Source organism: Hypanus sabinus (assembly GCF_030144855.1).
Source record: "Hypanus sabinus isolate sHypSab1 chromosome 1 unlocalized genomic scaffold, sHypSab1.hap1 SUPER_1_unloc_12, whole genome shotgun sequence".
NCBI classification, from domain to species: Eukaryota; Metazoa; Chordata; class Chondrichthyes; order Myliobatiformes; family Dasyatidae; genus Hypanus; species Hypanus sabinus.
Window position 1 is genome coordinate 491,494 of NW_026778906.1, and position 26,746 is coordinate 518,239.

At 52.9% G+C, this 26,746-nt stretch overlaps 1 protein-coding gene across 1 annotated transcript in view; it reads left to right on the forward strand.

The window, feature by feature from the left end:
* The first annotated feature begins 4,783 nt into the window (after nt 1–4,783).
* The window catches only part of smg9 (SMG9 nonsense mediated mRNA decay factor), an 80,975-nt gene continuing 59,012 nt past the window's right edge, over nt 4,784–26,746 (forward strand). Inside the window, exons 1-4 of the mRNA XM_059957415.1 lie at nt 4,784–4,914; nt 10,492–10,720; nt 13,769–13,866; nt 14,283–14,395. Coding sequence (XP_059813398.1) covers nt 10,510–10,720; nt 13,769–13,866; nt 14,283–14,395 — 422 coding nt within the window. The 5' untranslated portion in view covers nt 4,784–4,914; nt 10,492–10,509. The remainder of the gene's footprint in view (nt 4,915–10,491; nt 10,721–13,768; nt 13,867–14,282; nt 14,396–26,746) is intronic.

Here is a 26,746-nt window from a genome sequence, read left to right on the forward strand (position 1 = left end):
CACCACCGGCACCTGTGCAATCACCACCACCGGCACCTGTGCAATCACCACCGACACCTGTGCAATCACCACCACCAGCACCTGTGCAATCACCACCGGCACTTGTGCAATCACCCCCACCAGCACCTGTGCAATCACCACCACCGACACCTGTGCAATCACCACCACCGGCACCTGTGCAATCACCACCGACACCTGTGCAATCACCACCACCGGCACCTGTGCAATCACCACCACCGGCACCTGTGCAATCACCACCACCGGCACCTGTGCAATCACAGCCGGTGCTATGTAGATCGCAGCGACAGATTCAACCACCTGATAGACTTAACCTGTAAATATACTTGTGAGAAACCTCGCCCCATGGGGACTCTCTTTTAAAACAGAGGGGGTGTGAATGTGGTGAACTACATATACCTGTCTGGACACGCCCCCCTGCTGACTGCTCCTGTGGCTCCTCCCACAGACCCCGGTATAAAGGCGATTGGAGGCACAGACCCTTCCTCAATCTCCAGGATGTAGTATGATGGTCAATTGCTGCTTGTTCCTTCTTCCAGTCAATAAAAGCCGATACCTCGCCTTTACGTCTCCGAGAGTTATTGATGGTGCATCAGGACCTGAGTCACCCCAACCACAAACTGTTCCAGCTGCTACCATCTGGGAAACGGTACCGCAGCATAAACGCCAGGACCAACAGGCTCTGGGACAGCTTCTTCCACCAGGGCAACAGACTGTTTAATTCATGCTGATACGATTGTATTTCTATGTTATACTGCATGTCCTGTTGTACCTACTATTTATTATAATAAATATTATAAGGTGGCTGTGGAAGCGAGCGAAGTCCTCAATGAATACTTGTCTTCGGTATTCACCACTGAAAGGGAACTTGAGGACAATATGAGTGAGGTTGATGTTCTGGAGCATGTTGACATTAAGGGAGAGGAGGTGTTGGAGTTGTTAAAATACATTAGCACGGATAAGTCCCCGGGGCCTGACGGAATATTCCCCAGGCTGCTCCACGAGGTGAGGGAAGAGATTGCTGAGTCCATGGGAATGGTATCGGAGGATTGGAGGGAGGTGTATGTTGTCCCCTTGTTCAAAAACGTAGTAGGGATAGTCCAGGTAATTACAGACCAATGAGCCTTACGTCTGTGGTGGGAAAGCTGTTGGAAAAGATTCTTAGAGATAGGATCTATGGGCATTTAGAGAATCATGGTCTGATCAGGGACGGTCAGCATGGCTTTGTGAAGGGCAGATCGTGCCTAACAAGCCTGATAGAGTTCTTTGAGGAGGTGACCAGGCATATAGATGAGCGTAATGCAGTGGATGTGATCTACATGGATTTTAGTAAGGCATTTGACAAGGTTCCATATGGTAGGCTTATTCAGAAAGTCAGAAGGCATGGGATCCAGGGAAGTTTGGCCAGGTGGATTCAGAATTGGCTTTCCTGCAGGAAGCAGAGAGAAAACAGAGGAGATTTACCAGGATGCTGCCTGGTTTAGAGAGTATGGATTATGATCAAAGATTGAGGGAACTAGGACTTTACTCTTTGGAGAGAAGGAGGATGAGAGGAGACATGATAGAGGTGTACAAGATATTAAGAGGAATAGACAGAGTGGATGGCCAGCGCCTCTTCCCCAGGGCACCTCTGCTCAGTACAAGAGGACATGGCTTTAAGGTAAGGGGAGGGAAGTTCAAGGGGGATATTAGAGGAAGGTTTTTCACTCAGAGAGTGGTTGGTGCGTGGAATGCACTGCCTGAGTCAGTGGTGGAGGCAGAAACACTAGTGAAGTTTAAGAGACTACTAGACAGGTATATGGAGGAATTTAGGGTGGGGAGGGATGTATGGGAGGCAGGGTTTGAGGGTCGGCACAACATTGTGGGCTAAAGGGCCTGTAATGTGCTGTACTATTCTATGTTCTATAAATTACTATAAACTGCACATTGCATTTTTAGATGGAGACGTAAAGTAAAGATTTTTATTCCTGGTGTGTATGAAGTAATGAAGTCAGTTCCTCAGTCGAATGGAGGAAGTTCCAGGTGCCGGATGGCAGAAGTGAGTGAAGTTGCCATCACTAGGGTGAAGGTGTGAAAGGTCTGAAGGTAGATAAGTCATCTGGACCAGATGATCTGCACCTCAGGGGTCTGAAAGAATTAGCTGAAGAGACTGTGGAGGCATTACTAATGATTGTCAAGAGTCACTAGATTATGCCATGGTTCCGGAGAACTGGAAAATTGCAAATGTCTGCCACTCTTCAAGAATGGAGAGAGGCAGAAGAAAGGAAACTACAGGCCAGTTAGCCCGACCTCAGTGGCTGGGAAGGTGTTGGGGGATGTGGTTTTGGAGTACTTGGAGACGCATGATAAAGTAGGCCAGAGTCACATGTTTTCCTAAGGGAAAGTCTTGTCTGACAAATCTGTTGAGATTTTTTGAAGAAATAACATTAGGATAAACAAAGGGTGAATCAGTAGATGTTGTGTACTTGGATTTTTAAAAGCATAGAAATATAGAAAACCTACGGCACAATACATACAGGTCCTTCGGCCCATGAAGTTGTGCCAAATATGTCCCTACTTTAGAAATTACTAGACTTCTCCATAGCCCTCTATTTCACTACCTATCTAAAAGTCTCTTAAAAGACCCTATCGTATCTGCCTCCACCACCGTTGCCCGCAGCCCATTCCATACACTCACCACTCTCTGAGTAAAAACTTACCCCTGACATCTCCTCTGTACCTACTCCCAAGCACCTTAAACCTGTGCCCTCTTGTGTTAGCCATTTCAGCCCTGGAGAAAAACCTCTGACTATCCACATGATCAATGCCTCTCATCATCTTACACACCTCTATCAGGTCACCTCCCATCCTCCGTCACTCCCAGGAGAAAAGGCCGAGTTCACTCAACCTATTCTCATAAGGCATGCTCCCCAATCCAGGCAACATCCTTGTAAATCTCATCTGCACCATTTCTATGGTTTCCACATTCTTCCACGTTCTTCCTGTAGTGATATGACCAGCCTTTGAGAAAGAGCCACACATGAGACTGCTAAACAAATTAAGAGCCCATGGTATTAAAGATATCAAGGATACTGAGGTGGATACAGCATTGTCTGGTTGGCTGTCAGTGATTAGTGGTGTTCCATAGAGGACTGTATGCCACCCCTTCTTGTTATGTTATATGTCAATAATTTGGACAATTAAATTGATGGCTTTGGGGCCAAGTTTGGACACTACTAATGTAGTTGGATGGGCTGGTAGTGTTGAGAGAGAGGCTACAGAAGGACTTAGGAGAAAGGGCAAAGAAGTGGCAGATGGAATATGGTGTTGGGAAGTGTATGGTCATGCACTTTGGTAGAAGAAATAAAAGCGTAGACTATTTTCTATGTAAATTGAGAGAAAATTCAAAAATCCCAGGTGTAAGGGGACTTGTGCAGGTTCCCCAAAGGTTAATTTGCAGGTTGGGTCAGTGGTAAGGAAAGTAAATGCGGTATCAGCATTAATTTTGAGAGAATTAGAATTAAAAGCAAGGATGTAATGTCAAGGCTTAAAAGCCTCGCTTGGAGTATTGTGAGCAGTTTTGGGCCCCTAATCCAAGAAAGGACGTGCTGACATTGGAGAGCGTTTAAAAAATGGTTCACGAAAATGATTCCAGAATCAAAAGTTTTCTCATAGGTGAAGTTTTTGATGGCTGTGGGCCTCAGAAGAATGAGAGAGGATGTCATTGAAACACAACGAATATTGAAAAGGCTCAAAATAATAGGGATGTCAAAACAAGAGGACACAGCCTCAGAATAGAGGGGCGTCCCTCTTAGTACAGAAATGAGGAAAAACTTCTTTAACCAGAGAGTGGTGACTGTGGAATTCATTGCCACAGGTGGCTGTGGAGGCAAGGTCATCAGGTATATTGAAGGCAGAAGTTGCTAGATTCTTGATTAGTCAGGGCATGAAGGAATACAGGGAGAAAGGAATGGCGCTGAGAGGGAAATGGATCAGCCACGATGAACTGGCCGGTCAGACTGGGTCAAATGGCCTAATTCTGGTCCTGTAGCTTAGGGTCTTACAATCCTTGAGCCTGATGGTATTTGCTTTTCGGCTTTTGGGAGAGGGGAGAAGAGAGAATGTCTGGGATGGGTGGGTGGGGCTGTGAGAAGTGTATGCAGAGTCCATTGAGGGGAAACTGGTTTCCGTGACGTGCAGCTACCATACCACAGCGTGACGCTTCCAGATAGGATGCACTCTGTGGTCCATCTGTAAACACTGAGGTCATTAGGGACATGCTGCATTTCTTTAGCCTCCTGAGGAAGTAGAGGTGCTGGTGACCTTTCGTCAGTATGTTTGGACCAGGACAGGATGTTGACTCTGGGAACTTAAAGCTCTCAATCAACCCTCTCGACCCCAACACTGTTGATGTACAGGAGCTTGAGCACTGCCCACTTCCCGAAGTCAATGACCAGTTCTTTTGTTTTGCTGAGAGGAAGGTCGTTGTCATGACACCGTGTCACTCAGCTCTCCATCTCCTTCCTGTACTCCGACTCACTTTGGTGGTGAGGTCTGCAAACTTGTAGATTCAGAGCTCCCTGCATGATCCATGAACCCTTCCTCAGTACTTTTCTCTCTCTCTTCCTGTACTATTTATTCGTTTTTTATATACTGCATACTTATTTGTAGTTTTGTTATTATACATTGCAAAACAACACATTTCACAACCTATGCCAGTGGTATTAAACCTGGTTCTGATTTTGACTGGGAGTTCGGGACACAGGGCGGAACTAAAGGAGCGGACGGAACTGTTTTGTGGGGAACCGGCAGACCGGCCGGATCTATTTCTCAGAGGTTCCGATCGTGCAGCCCTGGTGCTTGGCTGAGGAGGGTCCGGGCGGAGTCGAGCTGGAGCGCAGCGGCGGCGCCGGGGCGGTAAGTAACTTGTAAATATACTATTTATGCGCAATAATCCGGTTGTGCTAGTCCTGGGGGGAGCTGACATTCCTCTGGTTACATTTGTCCGAGATATTAACCGTCTTCTGTTATACTAGTTGTACCCATCACCTGCCATTTCTACTGGTCTGTGATACTAACTGCGTCCAAGTTAGACCAGTGCTACCGATCCGCTGCTGGTTATACTAGTTTAGGTTATTAGCTGTCTTATTGTACGAACTTGTGATACTATCTGCCTTCTAGTTATACTGGTGATACCAGCTGACTGCTAGTTAAGACTGGTGTGTGATATTAACCTTTAAGATTCTGTGTCCTAGTTTTATTAGTGATGACAGCTGTCTCCTTGTTATACTAATTATCTAGTCATACTATCAATAACTGCCTTTAATTACATTTGGAACATTAACTGTCTCCTGGTTATAGCAGACTGCGATACTTGCTGTCTCCTGTTATACTAGGAGAGGGTACTAACCACTTCCCATTTACACGATGGGACACTAACTGTCTACCTCCTACAATACTAATATGGAATACTGACTACTTATTATTCTAGTGTTGCCAACTGTCTTCTGGTTATACTGGTCTGTGGTGCTAACTCTGTCCGTTTAACTGGTCTGTGAAACTAGCCCTATCTTGGTTGCATGGAACTGTGTGGAAAATGAAGATGGCGCTGATAAGTGGCGACTCTGTGTGATCAGAAAATGCTGCAGAAAGCTCCAGACACAATCAGCTCCATCATGGGCCCTCACCCCATCATCGAGGACGGCTTCAAAAGGCAATGGCTCATTAAGGACCCGATTACCCAGGACTTGTCCCTTCTTATTGATGCCATCAGGGAGGAGGTAGGGGAGCCTGAAGCCACACACTCAACTTTTCAGGAACAGCTTCTTCCCCTCCACCATCAGATTTCAGAATGGACAATGAACCCATCAACAATTCCTCAGTATTTTTTTGGCTTCCTTTTTGCACCACTTATTTAATTTTTAACACATATTCCTTGTTGTAACCTAGTCCTGATGAAGGGTCTCGGCCCGAAACGTTGACAGTGCTTTTCTCTGTAGATGCTGCCTGGCCTGCTGCATTCCACCAGCATTTTGTGTGTGTTGCTTGAATTTCCAGCATCTGCAGATTTCCTCGTGTTTGCTTGTTGTAACTTAGTTCTTTTTATTATTATGTATTGCAGTGATCTGCTGCCGCAAAGCAAGAAACTTCAGTCAGTGATATTAAACCTGATTCTGCCCAGGGGTTTGGGACGCAGGGCAGCTGAAGGACTGGATGGTATGACTAACTAACATATCATAAGATATGGGAGCAGAATTAGGCCATTTGCCCATTGAGTCTGCTCTGCCATTTCATCATGGCTGATCCATTTCCCTGTCAGCCACAATCTCTTGCTTTCTCTCTGACTAATCAAACTCTGTGTACCTCTGCCTCAAATATACCCAATGACCTGGCCTCCACAGCTCCACTCTCTGGTAAAGAAATCCCTCCTCGTATCCGTTCTAAATGGATGACTTCTACTCTGAGGCTGTGTCCTCTGGTGAGGGACAGATCCTCTCCTCATCACCCTGCCGAGGCCTTTCAACATTCAATAGGTTTCAATTCGATTGCCCCTCATTCTTCTGAATTCCAATGAGTACAGGCCCAGAGCCACCAAGCAGTCCTAATGTGATAAGCCTTTCAATCCTGGAATCATTTTTGTGAACCTCCTTCGAACTCTCTCCAATGTCAGCACATCTTTTATTAGATAAGGAGCCCAAACCTGCTCACAGTACTTCGTGAGGCCTCACCAGTGTTTTCTGAAGTTTCAACATCTTGCTTTTATAATCAGAATCAGGTTTATTATCACCGGCATGTGATGTGAAATTTGTTAATGTAGCTGCAGCAGTTCAATGCAATGCATAATCTAGCAGAGACAAAAATAATAATAATAAATAAAATAAAACATAATAAATAAACAAGTAAACCAATTACGTATATTGAATAGATTTTAAAAATGTGCAAAAGCAGAAATACTGTATATTTTTAAAAAGTGAAGTAGTGACCAAAGCTTCAATGTCTATTTAGGAATCAGATGGCAGAGGGGAAGAAGTTGTTTCTGAATCACTGAGTGTGTGCCTTCAGGCTTCTGTACCTCCTACCTGATAGTAACAGTGAGAAAAGGGCATGTCCTGGTTCTGGAGGCCAATAATAATGGACACTGCCTTTCTGAGGCACCACTCCTTGAAGATGTCCTGGGTACTTTGTAGACTAGTACCCAAAAAGGAGCTGACAAGATTTACAACCTTTCGCAGCTTCTTTCAGTCCTGTGCAGTAGCCCCTCCACACCAGACAGTGATGCAGGCTCCATGCTCTCCATGGTACATCTATAGAAGTTTTTGGGTGTATTTGTTGACATCCCAAATCTCTTCAAACTCCTAATAAAGCTAATAGCCACTATCTATATATAACCACATTGATATGTTGGGACCAGGTTAGATCCTCAGAGATCCTAACACCGAGGAACTTGAAGCTGCTCACTCTCTCCACTTCTGATCCCTCCATGAGGATTAATATATGTCCTTCATCTTACCCTTCCTGAAGTCCACAATCATGTCTTTCATCTTACTGACGTTGAATGCCAGGTTGTTTCTGTGACACCACTCCACTAGCTGGCATCTCTCACTCCTGTATGCCCTCTTGTCACCAGCTGAGATTCTACCAACAATGGTTATGTCATCAGCAAATTTATAGATGGTATTTGAGCTATGCCTAGCCACACAGTCATGCGTATATAGAGAGTAGAGCAGTGGGCTAAGCACACACCCCTGAGGTGTGCCAGTGTTGATCGTCAGTGAGGAGAAGATGTTATCAGCAATCCGCACAGACTGTGGTCTTCCGGTTAGGAAGTCGAGGATCCAATTGCAGAGGGAGGTACAGAGGCCCAGGTTCTGTAACTTCTCAGTCAGGGTTGTGGGAATGATGATAATAAATGCTGAGCTATAGTCAATGAACAGCATCTTGACACAGGTGTTTGTGTTGTCCAGGTGGTCTAAGGCCGTGTGGACAGCCATTGAGATTGTGCCTGCTGTTGACCTATTGTGGCGATAGGCAAATACAGTGGATACAGGTCCTTGCTGAGACAGGAGTTCAGTCTGGTTAGAACCAACATCTCAAAGCATTTCATCACTAGTCCTTTCTCATCCTTTCAAAATGAATGCAAACATTGCATTTGCCTTCTTCACCACAGACTCAACCTGTAAATTAGCCTTCAGGGAATCCCGAACAAAGGGACTCCCAAACCCCTCAGCACCTCAGATTTTTTAATTTTCTCTTTATTTCTCCCACAGTGCATGACTCTACACTTCCTGACTCTATATGTCATCTACCATTTATTTGCCCATTTCCCTAATCCATCCTTCTGCAGCCTTTCTGCTTCCTCAACACCACCTGCCCCTCCTCTTATCTTTGTATCATCGTAAACTTTGCAATAAAACCATCAATTCATTGACTTGAGAAGTGTTGGTCCCAACACAGATCCCTGTGGAACGCCGCTGGTCACTGGCTGCCAACCAGAAAAGGCTCCCTTTATTCCCACTCTTTGCCTCCTGACGATCAGCCAACGTTTTATCCAGGCTGGAATCTTTCCCATAGAGCCACGGGTTCATAGCTTGTTAAGTAGCCTCATTTATAGCACCTTGTCAAAGGCCGTTGGAAAATTCAAGCTTGCAGCATTTACTGTTCACCCTTTGTCTATCCAGATTGTTATTTCTTCAAAGAATTCCAACAGATCAGGCAGGATTTTCCCTTGAGGAAGCCATGCTGACTATGGCCTGTTTTATCATGTGCCTCTAATAACCTGAAACCACATCCTAAACAATCGACTGCAACATCTTCCCAAACACTGAGGTCAGACTAACTGGTCTATAGTTTCCTTCCTTCGGCCTCCCTCGCTTCTTGACGAATGGAGTGACATTTGCAATTTTCCAGTCCTCTGGAACCGTGTCAGAATCTAATGATTCTTGAAGGAGCATTTCTAATGCCTCCAGTTAGCTCTTCCTGAGCTGCTGGTTTGTGATGCCCACCCCCGTGAGTTATACCCCCCCCCCAGGGAAAGGGGGGATGTGGTTCACCTGGAGGCAGGAGCTGACTATGAGCGGTTGGCATGGATTCGATCAGATCACACCCGTTGAGAAGTAGATCAGTTAAGGCAGAGCTGTAGACGTACGTGGCTCTTTCTGTTCCCTTTACAGCTTGGTAACGGGTCCAGCGAGTGTGCGCTGCCTGTGACCAATCCCGTAGGAATGGGGGAGGAAGCCCGAGAACCTGGGAACCCACACGGTCACGGGGAGAACGACAGGCAGCGGCAGGAACTCACTGACCGATGACCTTCCGTGCTGCCGTGTGTGTGTGTGTGTGTGTGTGTGTGTGTGTGCGCGCGCGCACACCCTACAGACCCGTGCCAGCTCACCGTCTCTCTCCTCACCCCACAGGCTGTCAGTGACCCACCAGTAGACACGGCCATGCAGAAGACACCGATCATCCTCGCTAAACCGCCCACCGAGAGGGTGAGATAGACCCCCGGGTGACTACGCGCGTTGAGGTGGGGTGGTGAGACACTGAGCAGGGTCAGTGCCCCCAGGGTGGGGGAAGTCTCTGGCTGATAAAGCCCAGGAAATGCATGGAGAGTCTCTGGGACAGCAGCAAACCAAGCCCAGATAGACGAGGGTCAGGGGAGCACCACCACCCACAGGATCCCCATTCCGCTGTCTGCACTTCTTCCTTCTCTCTCACCAGGTCTGAAACCAGGGACTTCCTTCCTCTCCCCAACAGCACCGTGGGAACCCCATCCCCAAAGGGACTGTGACAGCTTGGAGGGGCAGCTCCCCCCCACTGTGGGGTGGGGGGGCCTGGGACAGAGGGGGCAGATCATATTCTGGGGCAGATCATATTCTGGTGCAGATAATCAAATATATTCAGATTTTATCTTGCATTGAAATTTGCTGAATTCTCCCTCTCTCCAACCCTCACTTCCCCCTTGACCACTGACTCCCTGACAAATGCTTCTATTCTCCCCATTCCATACACCCCCCCTTCCCCCTCTCTTCCCCCCTCCCCCTCTCTTCCCCTCTCCCCCTCTCTTCCCCCCTCTCTTCCCCCCTCTCTTCCCCCCTCTCTTCCCCCTCTCTTCCCCCTCTCTTCCCCCTCTCTTCCCCCTCTCTTCCCCCTCTCTTCCCCCTCTCTTCCCCCTCTCTTCCCCCTCTCTTCCCCCTCTCTTCCCCCTCTCTTCCCCCCTCTCTTCCCCCCTCTCTTCCCCCCTCTCTTCCCCCCCTCTTCCCCCCTCTCTTCCCCCCTCTCTTCCCCCCTCTCTTCCCCCCCTCTCTTCCCCCCTCTCTTCCCCCCCTCTTCCCCCCTCTCTTCCCCCCTCTCTTCCCCCCTCCCCCTCTCTTCCCCCCTCCCCCTCTCTTCCCCCCTCCCCCTCTCTTCCCCCCTCCCCCTCTCTTCCCCCCTCCCCCTCTCTTCCCCCCTCCCCTCTCTCCCCCTCTCACCCTCCATCTGCTCCCCTTCCTCCATCAGCCCAACAAGCTGGCTGCCATGCCCCCTCCTGCAGCCGGTGCTCCGTCAGAGAAGCCGATCGTGCTGATGAAGTCTCGGGAGGAAGGAAAGGCCTCTGCAACCGGGGACGTCTCAACACCCCCCTTGGGCTCAGCAAAGGGGGAGAAGGAGGGGCAGAGACCCACACAGCCTGTCTACCAGATCCAGAACCGTGGCATGGGCCCATCGGCCCCCAGTGCTGCTGTGGACCGTGAGTACCTCCCTGCTTCATCTGCCATCGCCGCCCATGAGGGAGCGGGATCCGAAAGAGGGAGGTAAATGCAGGGTGGGTGGAAGGGGAGGGATGCAGGGAGAGTAGGGAGGAAGAGACAGGGAATACGAGGGGGTGAGGAGAGATCGGGATCTGAGCTGCGGAAGAATGTGTGGAAGGCAGTGCAGAGAGAGACTGGACTGAGGGGAGAGGGGCAAAGGTTGTCTGGAAGATGGGGGGTGAACTGGACAAGGAGAGGAAAGGAGGGATCGGGAGGAGTGGGGAAGAGGGATGAAGTGGAGAGTCAGTGAAGAGGGTAGAAGGGTTTGAGGGCGGGGGGTGAAGGGAAGAGATGGGAATCAGAATCATGTGACATGAAATTTGTTAACTTAGCAGCAGCAGTTCAATGCAATACATAATATGGAAACAGAATAAATAAAAAAATTGCAGTATACATATATTGGCTAGATTAAACATTGTGCAGAAAAACAGAAATAATATATATTAAAAAAGTGAGGTAAGGTGCACGGGTCCAGTATCTATTTAGGAATCAGATGGCAGAGGGGAAGAAGCTGTTCCTGAATCGCCGAGTGTGTGCCTTCAGGCTTCTGTATCTCCTACCGGATGGTAACAGTGAGAAAAGGGCATGCCCTGGGTGCTGGAATTCCTTAATAATGGACGCTGCCTTTCTGAGACACCACTCTTTGAATTTGTCCCGGGTACGTTGTAGGCTAGTACCCAAGATGGAGCCAATTAAATTTATGACCCTCTGCAGCTTCTTTTGGCCCTGCGCAGTATCCCCTCCCCCCCTACTCCAGACGGTGATGCAGCCTGTTAGAATGCTCTCCACGATACAACTATAGAAGTTTTTAAGTGTATTTCTTGACTTGACAAATCTCTTCGAACTCTTAATGAAGTATAGTCACTGTCTTGCCTTCTTTATAACTGCATCTATATGTTGGGACCAGGTTAGGTCCTTGGAGATCTTGACACCCAGGAACTTGAAGCTGCTCACTCTCTCCACTTCTGATCCCTCTATGAGGATTGGTATGTGTTCCTTCGGCTTACCCTTCCTGAAGTCCACAACCAGCTCTTTCATCTTACTGACATTGAGTGCCAGGTTGTTGCTGTGGCACCACTCCGCTAGTTGGCATATCTTACTCTTGTACACCCTCCCTCACCACCTGAGATTCTACCAGCAATGGTTATATCATTAGCACATATATAGATGGTATTTGAGCTATACGTAACCAGAGCAGAGCAGTGGGCTAAGCACACACCCCTGAGGTGCACCAGTGTTGACCATCAGCAAGGAGGAGATGTTATCACCAATCCGCACAGACTGTGGTCTTCTGGTTAGGAAGTCAAGGATCCAACTACAGAGGCCCAGGTTCTGTAACTTCTCAATCAGGGTTGTGGGAATGATGGTGTTAAATACTGAGCTATTGGTGATGAACAGCATCCTGACACAGGTGTTTGTGTTGTCCAGGTGGTCTAAGGCCATGTAGAGGGCCATTGAGATTGCATCCGCCGTTGACCTATTGTGGTGATAGGCAAGTTGCAATGGGTCCAGGTCTTTGCTGAGGCAGGAGTTCAGTCTAGTCATAACTAATCTTTCAAAGCATTTCAGCACTGTAGATGTGAGTGTTACCAGGCGAATGTCATTTGGGCAGCTCACATTATTCTTCTTGGGTACTGATGTAAACGTTGCCTTTTTGAAGCAAATGGGAACTTTCACCCATGACAGTGAGTGGTTGAAAATGTCCTTGAATACACCCACTAGTTGGCACATGTTTTCAAAGCCTTACCAGGTACTCCATTGGGACCTTCTGCCTTGCGAGGGTTCACCCTCTTTAAAGACAGTCTAGCATCGGCCTCCAAGACAGAGATCACAGGGTTACTGGGTGCAGCAAACCCTTTCAAAGCGGGCATAGAAGGCATCGAGTTCATCTGGTAGTGAAGCATCGCTGCCATTCATGCTATTTTTTCATCCATGTTCCTATCCGAGTCCCTTAAATGTATCTGCCTGTACCACCATGCCTGGTAGTGTGTTCCACACACACACCACTCTGAGTGTAAAAAAAACACTACCCCTGACATCCCCCCTTACTTTCCTTGAATCAGCTTAAGGTTATGCCCACTCATATCCATTCTGTCTCTGGCTGTCCACTCGGTCTAGGTCCCTTATTCTCTATCAGGTCATCTTTCACCCTGCTTCGCTCCAAAGGGAAATCCCCTAGCTCGCTCAACATAAGACATGCTTACTAGTTCAGTCAGCATCCTCTGCACCTCCTCTGTCCTTCCTAAATGATGTGACCAGAATGGAGCACAGCACTGCAAGTGAGATTTAACCAGGGTTTTATAGAGCTGCAACGTTACCAAAAGGTGCTTGAGTTAACGTACACAGGGAAGTAGTCTCTCTTTGGAAATGTCCCCCTTTCCCCATCTCTCTTGCCCCACCCACCTGTTTCTCCCCCACTCATCTCTCTCTCTCCCCTCCCTCCCTGTCTCTCCCCGCCCATCCATCCCTCTACCCCCTCTCCCCCTCCCCATCTGCTTCTTACATCTCTCTCCCCCTCCATCCTTCACTCATGCCCACATCTCTCTATCACCCCCATCCCCCCCTCCCTCCCTCACCCCCTCTTCCCTCATCCTCTTTCCTGCTCTCCCTCTGATCACGGTGTTGCTGTACCGAAGCAGTGATTAGGGTCGTGCGGGCTGGTTCAAGAACTGAATGGTTGAAGGGAAGGAGCTGTTCCTGACTGGGTGATGTGGGACTTCAGGCTTCTGGCCCTCCTGCCCCGTGGGAGCTGAGAGAAGATGGTGTGACCTAGGTGGTGGGGATCCTTGATGATGGGTGTTTCTTTCTCGAGGTAGTATATGTATATACTCTGTATATGTGTGTGTATACACACACCTCTGTGTATGAGCAGAGGTGGGGAGGGCTGCACCTGGATTGGACTGTGTCCACTGCTCTGAGGTATCCTTGCTGTTACAGTGAAGGAGTCTTTTCTTGTTTCCCCGAACCCTATCCCCACCACCACACAGCTGTCATTGGACAAGCAAAGCTCCACCCCCCCGAGAGGATGAAACACAGCGTAAAGCTGGTGGACGACCAGATGAACTGGTGCGACAGTGCCATGGAGGTGAGTGATTGGTATGGGGAGGGTACGGGTAAGGACGAGACAATGGTGTGAGAGGTGAGGGTGATCTCCAGGGCAGAGAGTGGGTCACTGCTGTTGCTGGAATGCAGACTAGCGTGAACCTTCCTGCACATGGTGCTCCGCTGAAGGCAGAACTCGCCAAATTCTGGACACAGTGTGCTGGCTGATTGGACCAGATGAGAGTTCCGATACAGGTAGTGATCAGTCCTTCCCGTGGGGAGCCTCCCGCTCTTTCCTGACTGGTTAACCCAAATTTCCACCACTCCCCATCGAGCCAGTCCTTTCCTGAATTTCATGAGACCTGACCCCAGGTGCAGTCAGAAAGCGCACTCAGGTTGGAGGGAGACAGGAGGATAGCAGGAACCAGAGGTCTGCTGTGACGGTTTCCTGTGTTACAGTACCTGCTGGACCAGACAGACGTGTTGGTGGTGGGAGTGATCGGCCTCCAGGGCACAGGCAAATCCACTGTCATGTCTCTCCTATCGGCGAATCACCCAGAGGAGGACCCAAGGTACGAGTAAATACCCCTCCCTCACAACCTTACACACGCACCCTCCATCCACATCTTCATCCCTCACAACCCCACACACTCACCCCTCCATCCTCATCTTCATCCCTCACAACCCCACACACCCACTCCTCCATCCACACCTTCATCCCCCTCAACCCCACACACCCACTCCTCCATCCTCATCTTCAACCCACTCAACCCCACACACCCACCCCTCCATCCTCATCTTCATCCCTCACAACCCCACACACCCACCCCTCCATCCTCATCTTCATCCCCCTCAACCCCACACACCCACCCCTCCATCCTCATCGTCATCCCCCTCAACCCCACACACACACCCCTCCATCCTCATCTTCATCCCTCACAACCCCACACACCCACCCCTCCATCCTCATCTTCATCCCCCTCAACCCCACACACCCACCCCTCCATCCTCATCTTCATCCCTCACAACCCCACCCACTCACCCCTCCATCCTCATCTTCATCCCTCACAACCCCACACACACACCCCTCCATCCTCATCTTCATCCCCCTCAACCCCACACACACACCCCTCCATCCTCATCTTCATCCCCCTCAACCCCACACACACACCCCTCCATCCTCATCTTCATCCCTCACAACCCCACACACCCACCCCTCCATCCTCATCTTCATCCCCCTCAACCCCACACACACACCCCTCCATCCTCATCTTCATCCCTCACAACCCCACACACCCACCCTCCATCCTCATCTTCATCCCCCTCAACCCCACACACTCACCACTCCATCCTCACCTTCATCCCCCTCAACCCCACACACCCATCCTCCATCCTCATCTTCATCCCTCACAACCCCACACACCCACCCTCCATCCTCATCTTCATCCCCCTCAACCCCACACACCCACCCTCCATCCTCATCTTCATCCCCCTCAACCCCACACACTCACCCCTCCATCATCTTCATCCCTCACAAACCCACACACTCACCCCTCCATCATCTTCATCCCTCACAACCCCACACACCCACCCTCCATCCTCATCTTCATCCCTCACAACCCCACACACCCACCCTCCATCCCCCTCAAATCCACACTCACCCCTCCATCCTCAACTTCATCCCTCACAACTACACACACTCACCCCTCCATCCTCATCTTCATCCCTCACAACCACACACACTCAACCTCCATCCTCATCTTCATCCCCCTCAACCCCACACACCCACCCTCCATCCTCATCTTCATCCCTCACAACCCCACACACCCACCCTCCATCCTCATCTTCATCCCCCTCAACCCCACACACCCACCCTCCATCCTCATCTTCATCCCCCTCAACCCCACACACTCACCCCTCCATCATCTTCATCCCTCACAAACCCACACACCCACACCTCCATCCTCATCTTCATCCCTCACAACCCCACACACCCACCCTCCATCCTCATCTTCATCCCTTCACAACCCCACACACCCACCCCTACATCCTCATCTTCATCCCTCACAACCCCACACACCCACCCCTCCATCCGCATCTTCATCCCTCACAACCCCACACACCCACCCCTCCATCCTCATCTTCATCCCTCACAACCCCTCACACCCACCCCTCCATCCTCATCTTCATCCCTCACAACCCCTCACACCCACCCCTCCATCCTCATCTTCATCCCTCACAACCCCACACACTCACCCCTCCATCCTCATCATTATCCCTCACAACCCCACACACCCACCCCTCCATCCTCATCTTCATCCCTCACAACCCCACACACCCACCCCTCCATCCTCATCGTCATCCCCCTCAACCCCACACACCCACACCTCCATCCTCATCTTCATCCCTCACAACCCCACACACTCACACCTCCATTCTCATCTTCATCCCTCACAACCACACACACCCTCCTCTCCATCCTCATCTTCATCCCTCACAACCCCACACACTCACCCGTCCATCCTCATCTTCATCCCTCACAAACCCACACACCCACCCTCCATCCTCATCTTCATCCCTCACAACCACACACCCACCCTCCATCCTCATCTTCATCCCTCACAACCCCACACACTCAACCTCCATCCTCATCTTCATCCCCCTCAACCCCTCACACCCACCCTCCAGCCTCATCTTCATCCCCCTCAACCCCACACACCCACTCTCCATCCTCTTCTTCATCCCTCACAACCCCACACATCCACCCTCCATCCTCATCTTCATCCCTCACAACCACACACACCCACTCCTCCATCCTCATCTTCATCCCTCACAACCACACACACCCACCCCTCCATCCTCATCTTCATCCCTCACAACCACACACACCCACTCCTCCATCCTCATCTTCATCCCCCTCAACCCCACACACTCACCGCTACATCATCTTCATCCCTCACAACCCCACACACCCACCCCTCCATCCTCATCTTCATCCCTCACAATCCCACACACCCACCCCTCCATCCTCATCTTCATCCCTCACAACCCCACACACTCACCCCTCCATCCTCAACTTCATCCCTCACAACCACACACACCCACCCTCCATCCTCATCTTCATCCCTCACAACCACACATACTCACCCCTCCATCTTCATCTTCATCCCCCTCAACCCCACACACTCACACCTCCATCCTCATCTTCATCCCTCACAATCCCACACACCCACCCCTCCATCCTCATCTTCATCCCTCACAACCCCACACACTCACCCCTCCATCCTCAACTTCATCCCTCACAACCACACACACCCACCCTCCATCCTCATCTTCATCCCTCACAACCACACATACTCACCCCTCCATCTTCATCTTCATCCCCCTCAACCCCACACACCCACCCCTCCATCCTCATCCTCATCCCTCACAACCCCACACACCCACCCTCCATCCTCATCTTCATCCCCCTCAACCCCACACACCCACCCTCCATCCTCATCTTCATCCCCCTCAACCCCACACACTCACCCCTCCATCATCTTCATCCCTCACAACCCCACACACCCACCCTCCATCCTCATCTTCATCCCTTCACAACCCGACACACCCACCCTCCATCCTCATCTTCATCCCCCTCAACCCCACACACCCACCCTCCATCCTCATCTTCATCCCCCTCAACCCCACACACTCACCCCTCCATCATCTTCATCCCTCACAAACCCACACACTCACCCCTCCATCCATCCCTCACAACCCCACACACCCACCCTCCATCCTCATCTTCATCCCTCACAACCCCACACACCCACCCTCCATCCTCATCTTCATCCCTTCACAACCCGACACACTCACCCCTCCATCCTCATCTTCATCCCTCACAACCCCACACACTCACCCCTCCATCCTCATCTTCATCCCTCACAACCCCACACACTCACCCCTCCATCCTCATCTTCGTCCCTCACAACCCCACACACCCACCCCTCCATCCTCATCTTCATCCCTCACAACCCCACACAATCACCCCTCCATCCTCATCTTCATCCCCCTCAACCGCACACACTCACCCCTCCATCCTCATCATCATCCCCCTCAACCCCTCACACCCACCCTCCATCCTCATCTTCATCCCTCACAACCCCACACACCCACCCCTCCATCCTCATCTTCATCCCCCTCAACCCCACACACCCACCCCTCCATCCTCATCGTCATCGCCCTCAACCCTACACACCCACACCTCAATCCTCATCCTCATCCCCCCTCAGCGACACACACCCACCCCTCCATCCTCATCTTCATCACCCTCAACCCCACACACCCACCCCTCCATCCTCATCTTCATCACCCTCAACCCCACACACCCACCCCTCCATCCTCATCTTCATCCCCATCAACCCCACACACCCACCCCTCCATCCTCATCTTCATCACCCTCAACCCCACACACCCACCCCTCCATCCTCATCTTCATCACCCTCAACCCCACACACCCTCCTCTCCATCCTCATCTTCATCCCCATCAACCCCACACACCCACCCCTCCATCCTCTTCTTCATCTCTCACAACCCCACACACCCACCCCTCCATCCTCATCTTCATCCCTCACAACCCCACACACCCACCCCTCCATCCTCATCTTCATCCCTCACAACCCCACACACCCACCCTCCATCCTCATCTTCATCCCTCACAACCCCACACACCCACCCTCCATCCTCATCTTCATCCCTCACAACCCCATACACCCACCCCTCCATCCTCTTCTTCATCCCTCACAACCCCACACACTCACCCCTCCATCCTCATCTTCATCCCTCACAACCCCACACACCCACCCCTCCATCCTCATCCTCATCCTCATCCCTCACAACCCCACACGCCCACCCCTCCATCCTCATCTTCATCCCCTCAACCCCACACACCTACCCCTCTGTCCTCATCTTCATCCCTCAGAACCCCACACACCCACCTCTCCATCCTCATCTTCATCCCTCACAACCCCACACACCCACTCCTCCATCCTCATCTTCATACCCTCAATTCCACACACCCACCCCTCCATCCTCATCTTCATCCCCCTCAACCCCACACACCCACCTCTCCATCCTCATCTTCATCCCCCTGTACCCCACACACCCACCTCTCCATCCTCATCTTCATCCCCCTGTACCCCACACACCCACCTCTCCATCCTCATCTTCATCCCCCTGTACCCCACACACCCACCCTCCATCCTCATCTTCATCCCTCACAACCCTTCACTCCCAACCATCTGTTCTGTCCTCTCGCTGACTCAACTCTACATGCCTATCCCTCCATCCTCACGCTATACACCCACCCCTCATCCTCTCCTCTCGCCACCTCAAGCCTACACAAACACCAGCCATGCTGTCCTCTCTCCCCCTTTGTCCTCCCTGTTCACAACCTCTAATTTATTGCCTTGCATTCCTCACCTCCTTCGTCCTCTGTCCCTCCTCCTATTTTGCACCTACTTTCTCTCTATCTGTCTGCTTCCTCTCTCATCTCTGACACTCTGTCACCGTGGGTATGGATGGTAACCCTTCCCGTGGGTTGTGCCTCCACCATCACCACCTGTGGAAGCGGGAGAGAAGGAGAACGAATTGACGGAAGACCTGCCGATACCCCTTCCCCTCACCCCTGCGCAACCTCTCCTCCCTCATTTCCCCTTTCTTCTTCCGCTCCCCTATCCCTCCTCAATTATAAACCTCCCCACTCTGCCTCCTGCTGAAGGTTTGGCTGTGAATGCTCCACTGCAGTTGGCCCAAACCTGCCAGATCTTGGGACGGAAGCTCATTGTTTGCAGATTGGCAGGACGTGATGAGGTCAACCCAGGGAGGTCTTGTTTTTATCGGAAGCTGTGGATTGTGGTGTGTTCCTTCTGTTGACAGAACAGAACTGATCTTACCACACAGCACATTACTCAGACTCTCGCTTCTGTGCCAGGGCTCACTCCTCCCCACTCCCTAGCACCCTCGAAATCTCGCCTTTTCTGCAGTCGCATTACCTTTCCTACACCGCTCTTTCATCCACTCTCCATCTCCTGCACCCCTCCTGTCTGTGACCCTCTCTATCCCCTACACCCCTCCTGTCTCTGTGACCCTCTCTCCATCCCCTACTCCACTCCTGTCTGTGACCCTCTCTCCATCCCCTACTCCACTCCTGTCTGTGACCCTCTCCATTCCCTACACTCCTCCTTTCTCTGACCCTCTCCATCCCCTGCACCGCTCCTTTCTGTGACCCTCTCCATCCCCTACACCCCTCCTGTCTCTGACCCTCTCCATCCCCTACATCCCTCCTGTCTCTGTGACCCTCTCCATCTCCTACACCCCTCCTGTCTGTGACCCTCTCCGTCCCCAACACCCCTCCTTCTGTGACCCTCTCTCCATCCCCTACACCCCTCCTGTCTGTGACCCTCTCCATCCCCAACACCCCTCCTTCTGTGACCCTCTCTCCATCCCCTACACCCCTCCTGTCTGTGACCCTCTCCATCCCCTACACCGCTCCTTTCTGTGACCCTCTCCATCCCCTACACCCCTCCTGTCTCTGACCCTCTCCATCCCCTAAACCACTCCTATCTGTGACCCTCTCTCCGTCCCCTACACCCCTCCTGTCTCTGACCCTCTCTTCGTCCCCTACACCCCTCCTGTCTCTGTGACCCCCTCCGTCCCCTACACTCCTATCCATGACCCTCTCCATTCCCTCCACCCCTCCTTTCTGTGACCCTCTCCATTCCCTACACCCCTCCTGTCTCTGTCCGTCTCTATCCCCTACACCCCTCCTGTCTCTGACCCTCTCCATCCCCTACAACCCTCCTTCTGTGACCCTCTCCATCCCCTACACCCCTCCTGTCTCTGATCCACTCTCCGTCCCCTACACCCCTCCTGTCTCTGACCCTCTCCATCCCCTACACACCTCCTTTCTCTAACCCTCTCCATCCCCTACACCCATCTTGTCTCTGACCCTCTCCATCCCCTACACTCCTCCAGTCTGTGACCCTCTCCATCCCCTACACCCCTCCTGTCTCTGACCCTATCCATCCCCTACACCCCTCCTGTCTCTGACCCTCTTCATCCCCTACACCCCTCCTGTCTCTGTACCCCTCTCCGTCCCCTACACCCCTCCTGTCTGTGACCCTCTCTCCATCTCCTACACCCCTCCTGTCTCTGTGACCCTCTCCATTCCCTACACGCCCCCTTTCTCTGACCCTCTCCATCCCCTACACCCCTCCTGTCTCTGACCCTCTCAATCCCCTACACACCTCCTTTCTCTAACCCTCTCCATCCCCTACACCCATCTTGTCTCTGACCCTCTCCATCCCCTACACCCCTCCTGTCTCTGTGACCCTCTCCGTCCCCTTCACCCCTCCTGTCTGTGACCCTCTTCGTCCCCTAAACCCCTCCTGTCTGTGACCCTCTCTCCATCTCCTACACCCCTCCTGTCTCTGAGACCCTCTCCATTCCCTACACGCCCCCTTTCTCTGACCCTCTCCATCCCCTACACCCCTCCTTTCTGTGATCCTCTCCATCCCCTACACCCCACCTGTCTCTGATCCAGTCTCCGTCCCCTACACCCCTCCTGTCTGTGACCCTCTCCATCCCCTACACCCCTCCTTTCTGTGATCCTCTCCATCCCCTACACCCCACCTGTCTCTGATCCAGTCTCCATCCCCTACACCCCTCCTGTCTCTGACCCTATCCATCCCCTACACCCCTCCTGTCTGTGACCCTCTCCGTCCCCAATACCCCTCCTTCTGTGACCCTCTCTCCATCCCCTACACCCCTCCTGTCTGTGACCCTCTCCATCCCCAACACCCCTCCTTCTGTGACCCTCTCTCCATCCCCTACACCCCTCCTGTCTGTGACCCTCTCCATCCCCTACACCGCTCCTTTCTGTGACCCTCTCCATCCCCTACACCCCTCCTGTCTCTGACCCTCTCCATCCCCTAAACCCCTCCTATCTGTGACCCTCTCTCCGTCCCCTACACCCCTCCTGTCTCTGACCCTCTCTTCGTCCCCTACACCTCTCCTGTCTCTGTGACCCCCTCCGTCCCCTACACTCCTATCCATGACCCTCTCCATTCCCTCCACCCCTCCTTTCTGTGACCCTCTCCATTCCCTACACCCCTCCTGTCTCTGTCCGGCTCTATCCCCTACACCCCTCCTGTCTCTGACCCTCTCCGTCCCCTACAACCCTCCTTCTGTGACCCTCTCCATCCCCTACACCCCTCCTGTCTCTGATCCACTCTCCGTCCCCTACACCCCTCCTGTCTCTGACCCTCTCCATCCCCTACACACCTCCTTTCTCTAACCCTCTCCATCCCCTACACCCCTCCTGTCTCTGACCCTCTCCATCCCCTACACTCCTCCAGTCTGTGACCCTCTCCATCCCCTACACCCCTCCTGTCTCTGACCCTATCCATCCCCTACACCCCTCCTGTCTCTGACCCTCTTCATCCCCTACACCCCTCCTGTCTCTGTGCCCCTCTCCGTCCCCTACACCCCTCCTGTCTGTGACCCTCTCTCCATCTCCTACACCCGTCCTCTCTCTGTGACACTCTCCATTCCCTACACGCCCCCTTTCTCTGACCCTCTCCATCCCCTACACCCCTCCTGTCTCTGACCCTCTCCATCCCCTACACACCTCCTTTCTCTAACCCTCTCCATCCCCTACACCCATCTTGTCTCTGACCCTCTCCATCCCCTACACTCCTCCAGTCTGTGACCCTCTCCATCCCCTACAACCCTCCTGTCTCTGACCCTCTTCATCCCCTACACCCCTCCTGTCTCTGTGCCCCTCTCCGTCCCCTACACCCCTCCTGTCTGTGACCCTCTCTCCATCTCCTACACCCCTCCTGTCTCTGTGACCCTCTCCATTCCCTACACGCCCCCTTTCTCTGACCCTCTCCATCCCCTACACCCCTCCTGTCTCTGATCCACTCTCCGTCCCCGACACCCATCCTGTTTCTGTGACCCTCTCCGTCCCCTACACCCCTCCTGTCTCTGACCCTCTCTCCATCCCCTACACCCCTCCTGTCTCTGTGACCCTCTCCGTCCCCTTCACCCCTCCTGTCTGTGACCCTCTTCGTCCCCTAAACCCCTCCTGTCTGTGACCCTCTCTCCATCTCCTACACCCCTCCTGTCTCTGAGACCCTCTCCATTCCCTACACGCCCCCTTTCTCTGACCCTCTCCATCCCCTACACCCCTCCTTTCTGTGATCCTCTCCATCCCCTACACCCCGCCTGTCTCTGATCCAGTCTCCGTCCCCTACACCCCTCCTGTCTGTGACCCTCTCCATCCCCTACACCCCTCCTTTCTGTGATCCTCTCCATCCCCTACACCCCACCTGTCTCTGATCCAGTCTCCATCCCCTACACCCCTCCTGTCTCTGACCCTATCCATCCCCTACACCCCTCCTGTCTCTGACCCTCTTCATCCCCTACACCCCTTCCTGTCTCTGTGCCCCTCTCCGTCCCCTACACCCCTCCTGTCTGTGACCCTCTCTCCATCTCCTACACCCCTCCTGTCTCTGTGACCCTCTCCATTCCCTACACGCCCCCTTTCTCTGACCCTCTCCATCCCCTACACCCCTCCTTTCTGTGACCCTCTCCATCCGCTACACCCCTCCTGCCTCTGATCCACTCTCCGTCCCCTACACCCCTCCTGTCTGTGACCCTCTCCATCCCCTACACCCCTCCTGTCTGTGACCCTCTCCATCCCCTACACCCCTCCTGTCTGTGACCCTCTTCATCCCCTACACCCCTCCTGTCTCTGACCCTCTCCATCCCCTACACCCCTCCTGTCTGTGACCCTCTCCATCCCCTACACCCCTCCTGTTTCTGACCCTCCCTCCATCCCCTACACCCCTCCTTCTGTGACCCTCTCCATCCCCTACACCGCTCTTGTCTTTGATCCACTCTCCATCCCTACACCCCTGTTGTCTGTGACCCTCTCCATCCCCTACACCCCTCCTGTCTCTGATCCACTCTCCGTCCCCTACACCCCACCTGTCTCTGATCCACTTTCCGTCCCCTACACCCCTCCTGTCTCTGATCCACTCCATCCCCTATACCCCTCCTGTCTGTGACCCTCTCCATCCCCTACACTCCTCCTTTCTCTAACCCTCTCCAACCCCTACACCCCTCCTGTCTGTGACCCTCTCCGTTCCCTACACCCAAACTGTCTCTGACCCTCTCCATCCCCTACACCCCTCCTGTCTCTGTGACCCTCTCCGTCCCCTTCACCCCTCCTGTCTGTGACCCTCTTCGTCCCCTAAACCCCTCCTGTCTGTGACCCTCTTCATCCCCTATACCCCTCCTCTGATCCACTCCATCCCCTACACCCCTCCTTTCTGTGACCCTCTCCATCCCCTAAACCCCTCCTGTCTGTGACCCTCTCCATTCCCTACAACCCTCCAGTCCGTGACCCTCTCCATTCCCTACACCCATCCTGTCTCTGACCTTCTCCATCCCCTACTCCCCTCCTGTCTCTGATCCACTCTCTGTCCCCTACACCCCACCTGTCTCTGCGACCCTCTCCGTCCCCTACACCACTCCTGTCTCTGACCCTCTCTCCATCCCCTACACCCCTCCTGTCTCTGTGACCCTCTCCGTCCCCTTCACCCCTCCTGTCTGTGACCCTCTTCGTCCCCTACACCCCTCCTGTCTGTGACCCTCTTCATCCCCTACACCCCTCCTTTCTCTGACCCTCTCCATCCCCTACACCCCTGGTGTCTCTGACCCTCTCCGTCCCCTACACCCCTCCTGTTTGTGACCCTCCCTCCATACCCTACACCCCTCCTGTATGTGACCCTCTCCGTCCCCAACACCCCTCCTTCTGTGACTCCCTCTCCATCCCCTACTCCACTTCTGTCTGTGTCCCTCTCCATCCCCTGCACCCCTCCAGTCTGACCCTCTCTATCCCCGATACCACTCCTGTCTGTGACCCTCTCCATCCCCTATACCACTCCTGTCTCTGACCCTCTCTCCATCCCCTACACCCCTCCTGTCTGTGACCCTCTCTCCGTCCCCTGCACCCCTCCTTTCTGTGACCCTCTCCATCCCCTATACCACTCCTGTCTCTGATCCACTCCGTCCCCTACACCCCTCCTGTCTCTGATCCACTGTACATCCCCTACACCCCTCCTGTCTCTGTGACCCTATTCGTCCCCTACTCCACTTCTGTCTGTGTCCCTCTCCATCCCCTGCACCCCTCCAGTCTGACCCTCTCTATCTCCGATACCACTCCTGTCTATGACCCTCTCCATTCCCTACACCCATCCTGTCTCTGTGACCCTATTCGTCCCCTACACCCCTCCTGTCTCTGACCCTCTCTCCATCCCCTACAACTCTCCTGTCTCTGTGACCCTATCCATCCCCTACACCCCTCCTGTCTCTGACCCTCTTCATCCCCTACACCCCTCCTGTCTCTGTGCCCCTCTCCGTCCCCTACACCCCTCCTGTCTCTGATCCACTCTCCGTCCCCGACACCCATCCTGTTTCTGTGACCCTCTCCGTCCCCTACACCCTCCTGTCTCTGACCCTCTCTCCATCCCCTACACCCCTCCTGTCTCTGTGACCCTCTCCGTCCCCTTCACCCCTCCTGTCTGTGACCCTCTTCGTCCCCTAAACCCCTCCTGTCTGTGACCCTCTCTCCATCTCCTACACCCCTCCTGTCTCTGAGACCCTCTCCATTCCCTACACGCCCCCTTTCTCTGACCCTCTCCATCCCCTAAACCCCTCCTGTCTGTGACCCTCTCTCCATCTCCTACACCCCTCCTGTCTCTGAGACCCTCTCCATTCCCTACACGCCCCCTTTCTCTGACCCTCTCCATCCCCTACACCCCTCCTTTCTGTGATCCTCTCCATCCCCTACACCCCACCTGTCTCTGATCCAGTCTCCGTCCCCTACACCCCTCCTGTCTGTGACCCTCTCCATCCCCTACACCCCTCCTTTCTGTGATCCTCTCCATCCCCTACACCCCACCTGTCTCTGATCCAGTCTCCATCCCCTACACCCCTCCTGTCTGTGACCCTCTCCATCCCCTACACCCCTCCTGTCTGTGACCCTCTCCATCCCCTACACCCCTCCTGTCTGTGACCCTCTCCATCCCCTACACCCCTCCTGTCTCTGACCCTCTCCATCCCCTACACCCCTCCTGTCTGTGACCCTCTCCATCCCCTACACCCCTCCTGTTTCTGACCCTCCCTCCATCCCCTACACCCCTCCTTCTGTGACCCTCTCCATCCCCTACACCGCTCTTGTCTTTGATCCACTCTCCATCCCTACACCCCTGTTGTCTGTGACCCTCTCCATCCCCTACACCCCTCCTGTCTCTGATCCACTCTCCGTCCCCTACACCCCTCCTGTCTCTGATCCACTTTCCGTCCCCTACACCCCTCCTGTCTCTGATCCACTCCATCCCCTACACCCCACCTTTCTGTGACCCTCTCCATCCCCTATACCCCTCCTGTCTGTGACCCTCTCCATCCCCTACCCTCCTCCTTTCTCTAACCCTCTCCATCCCCTACACCCCTCCTGTCTGTGACCCTCTCCGTTCCCTACACCCAAACTGTCTCTGACCCTCTCCATCCCCTACACCCCTCCTGTCTCTGTGACCCTCTCCGTCCCCTTCACCCCTCCTGTCTGTGACCCTCTTCGTCCCCTAAACCCCTCCTGTCTGTGACCCTCTTCATCTCCTATACCCCTCCTCTGATCCACTCCATCCCCTACACCCCTCCTTTCTGTGACCCTCTCCATCCCCTAAACCCCTCCTGTCTGTGACCCTCTCCATTCCCTACAACCCTCCAGTCCGTGACCCTCTCCATCCCCTATACCCCTCCTGTCTGTGACCCTCTCCATCCCCTACACCCCTCCTTTCTCTAACCCTCTCCAA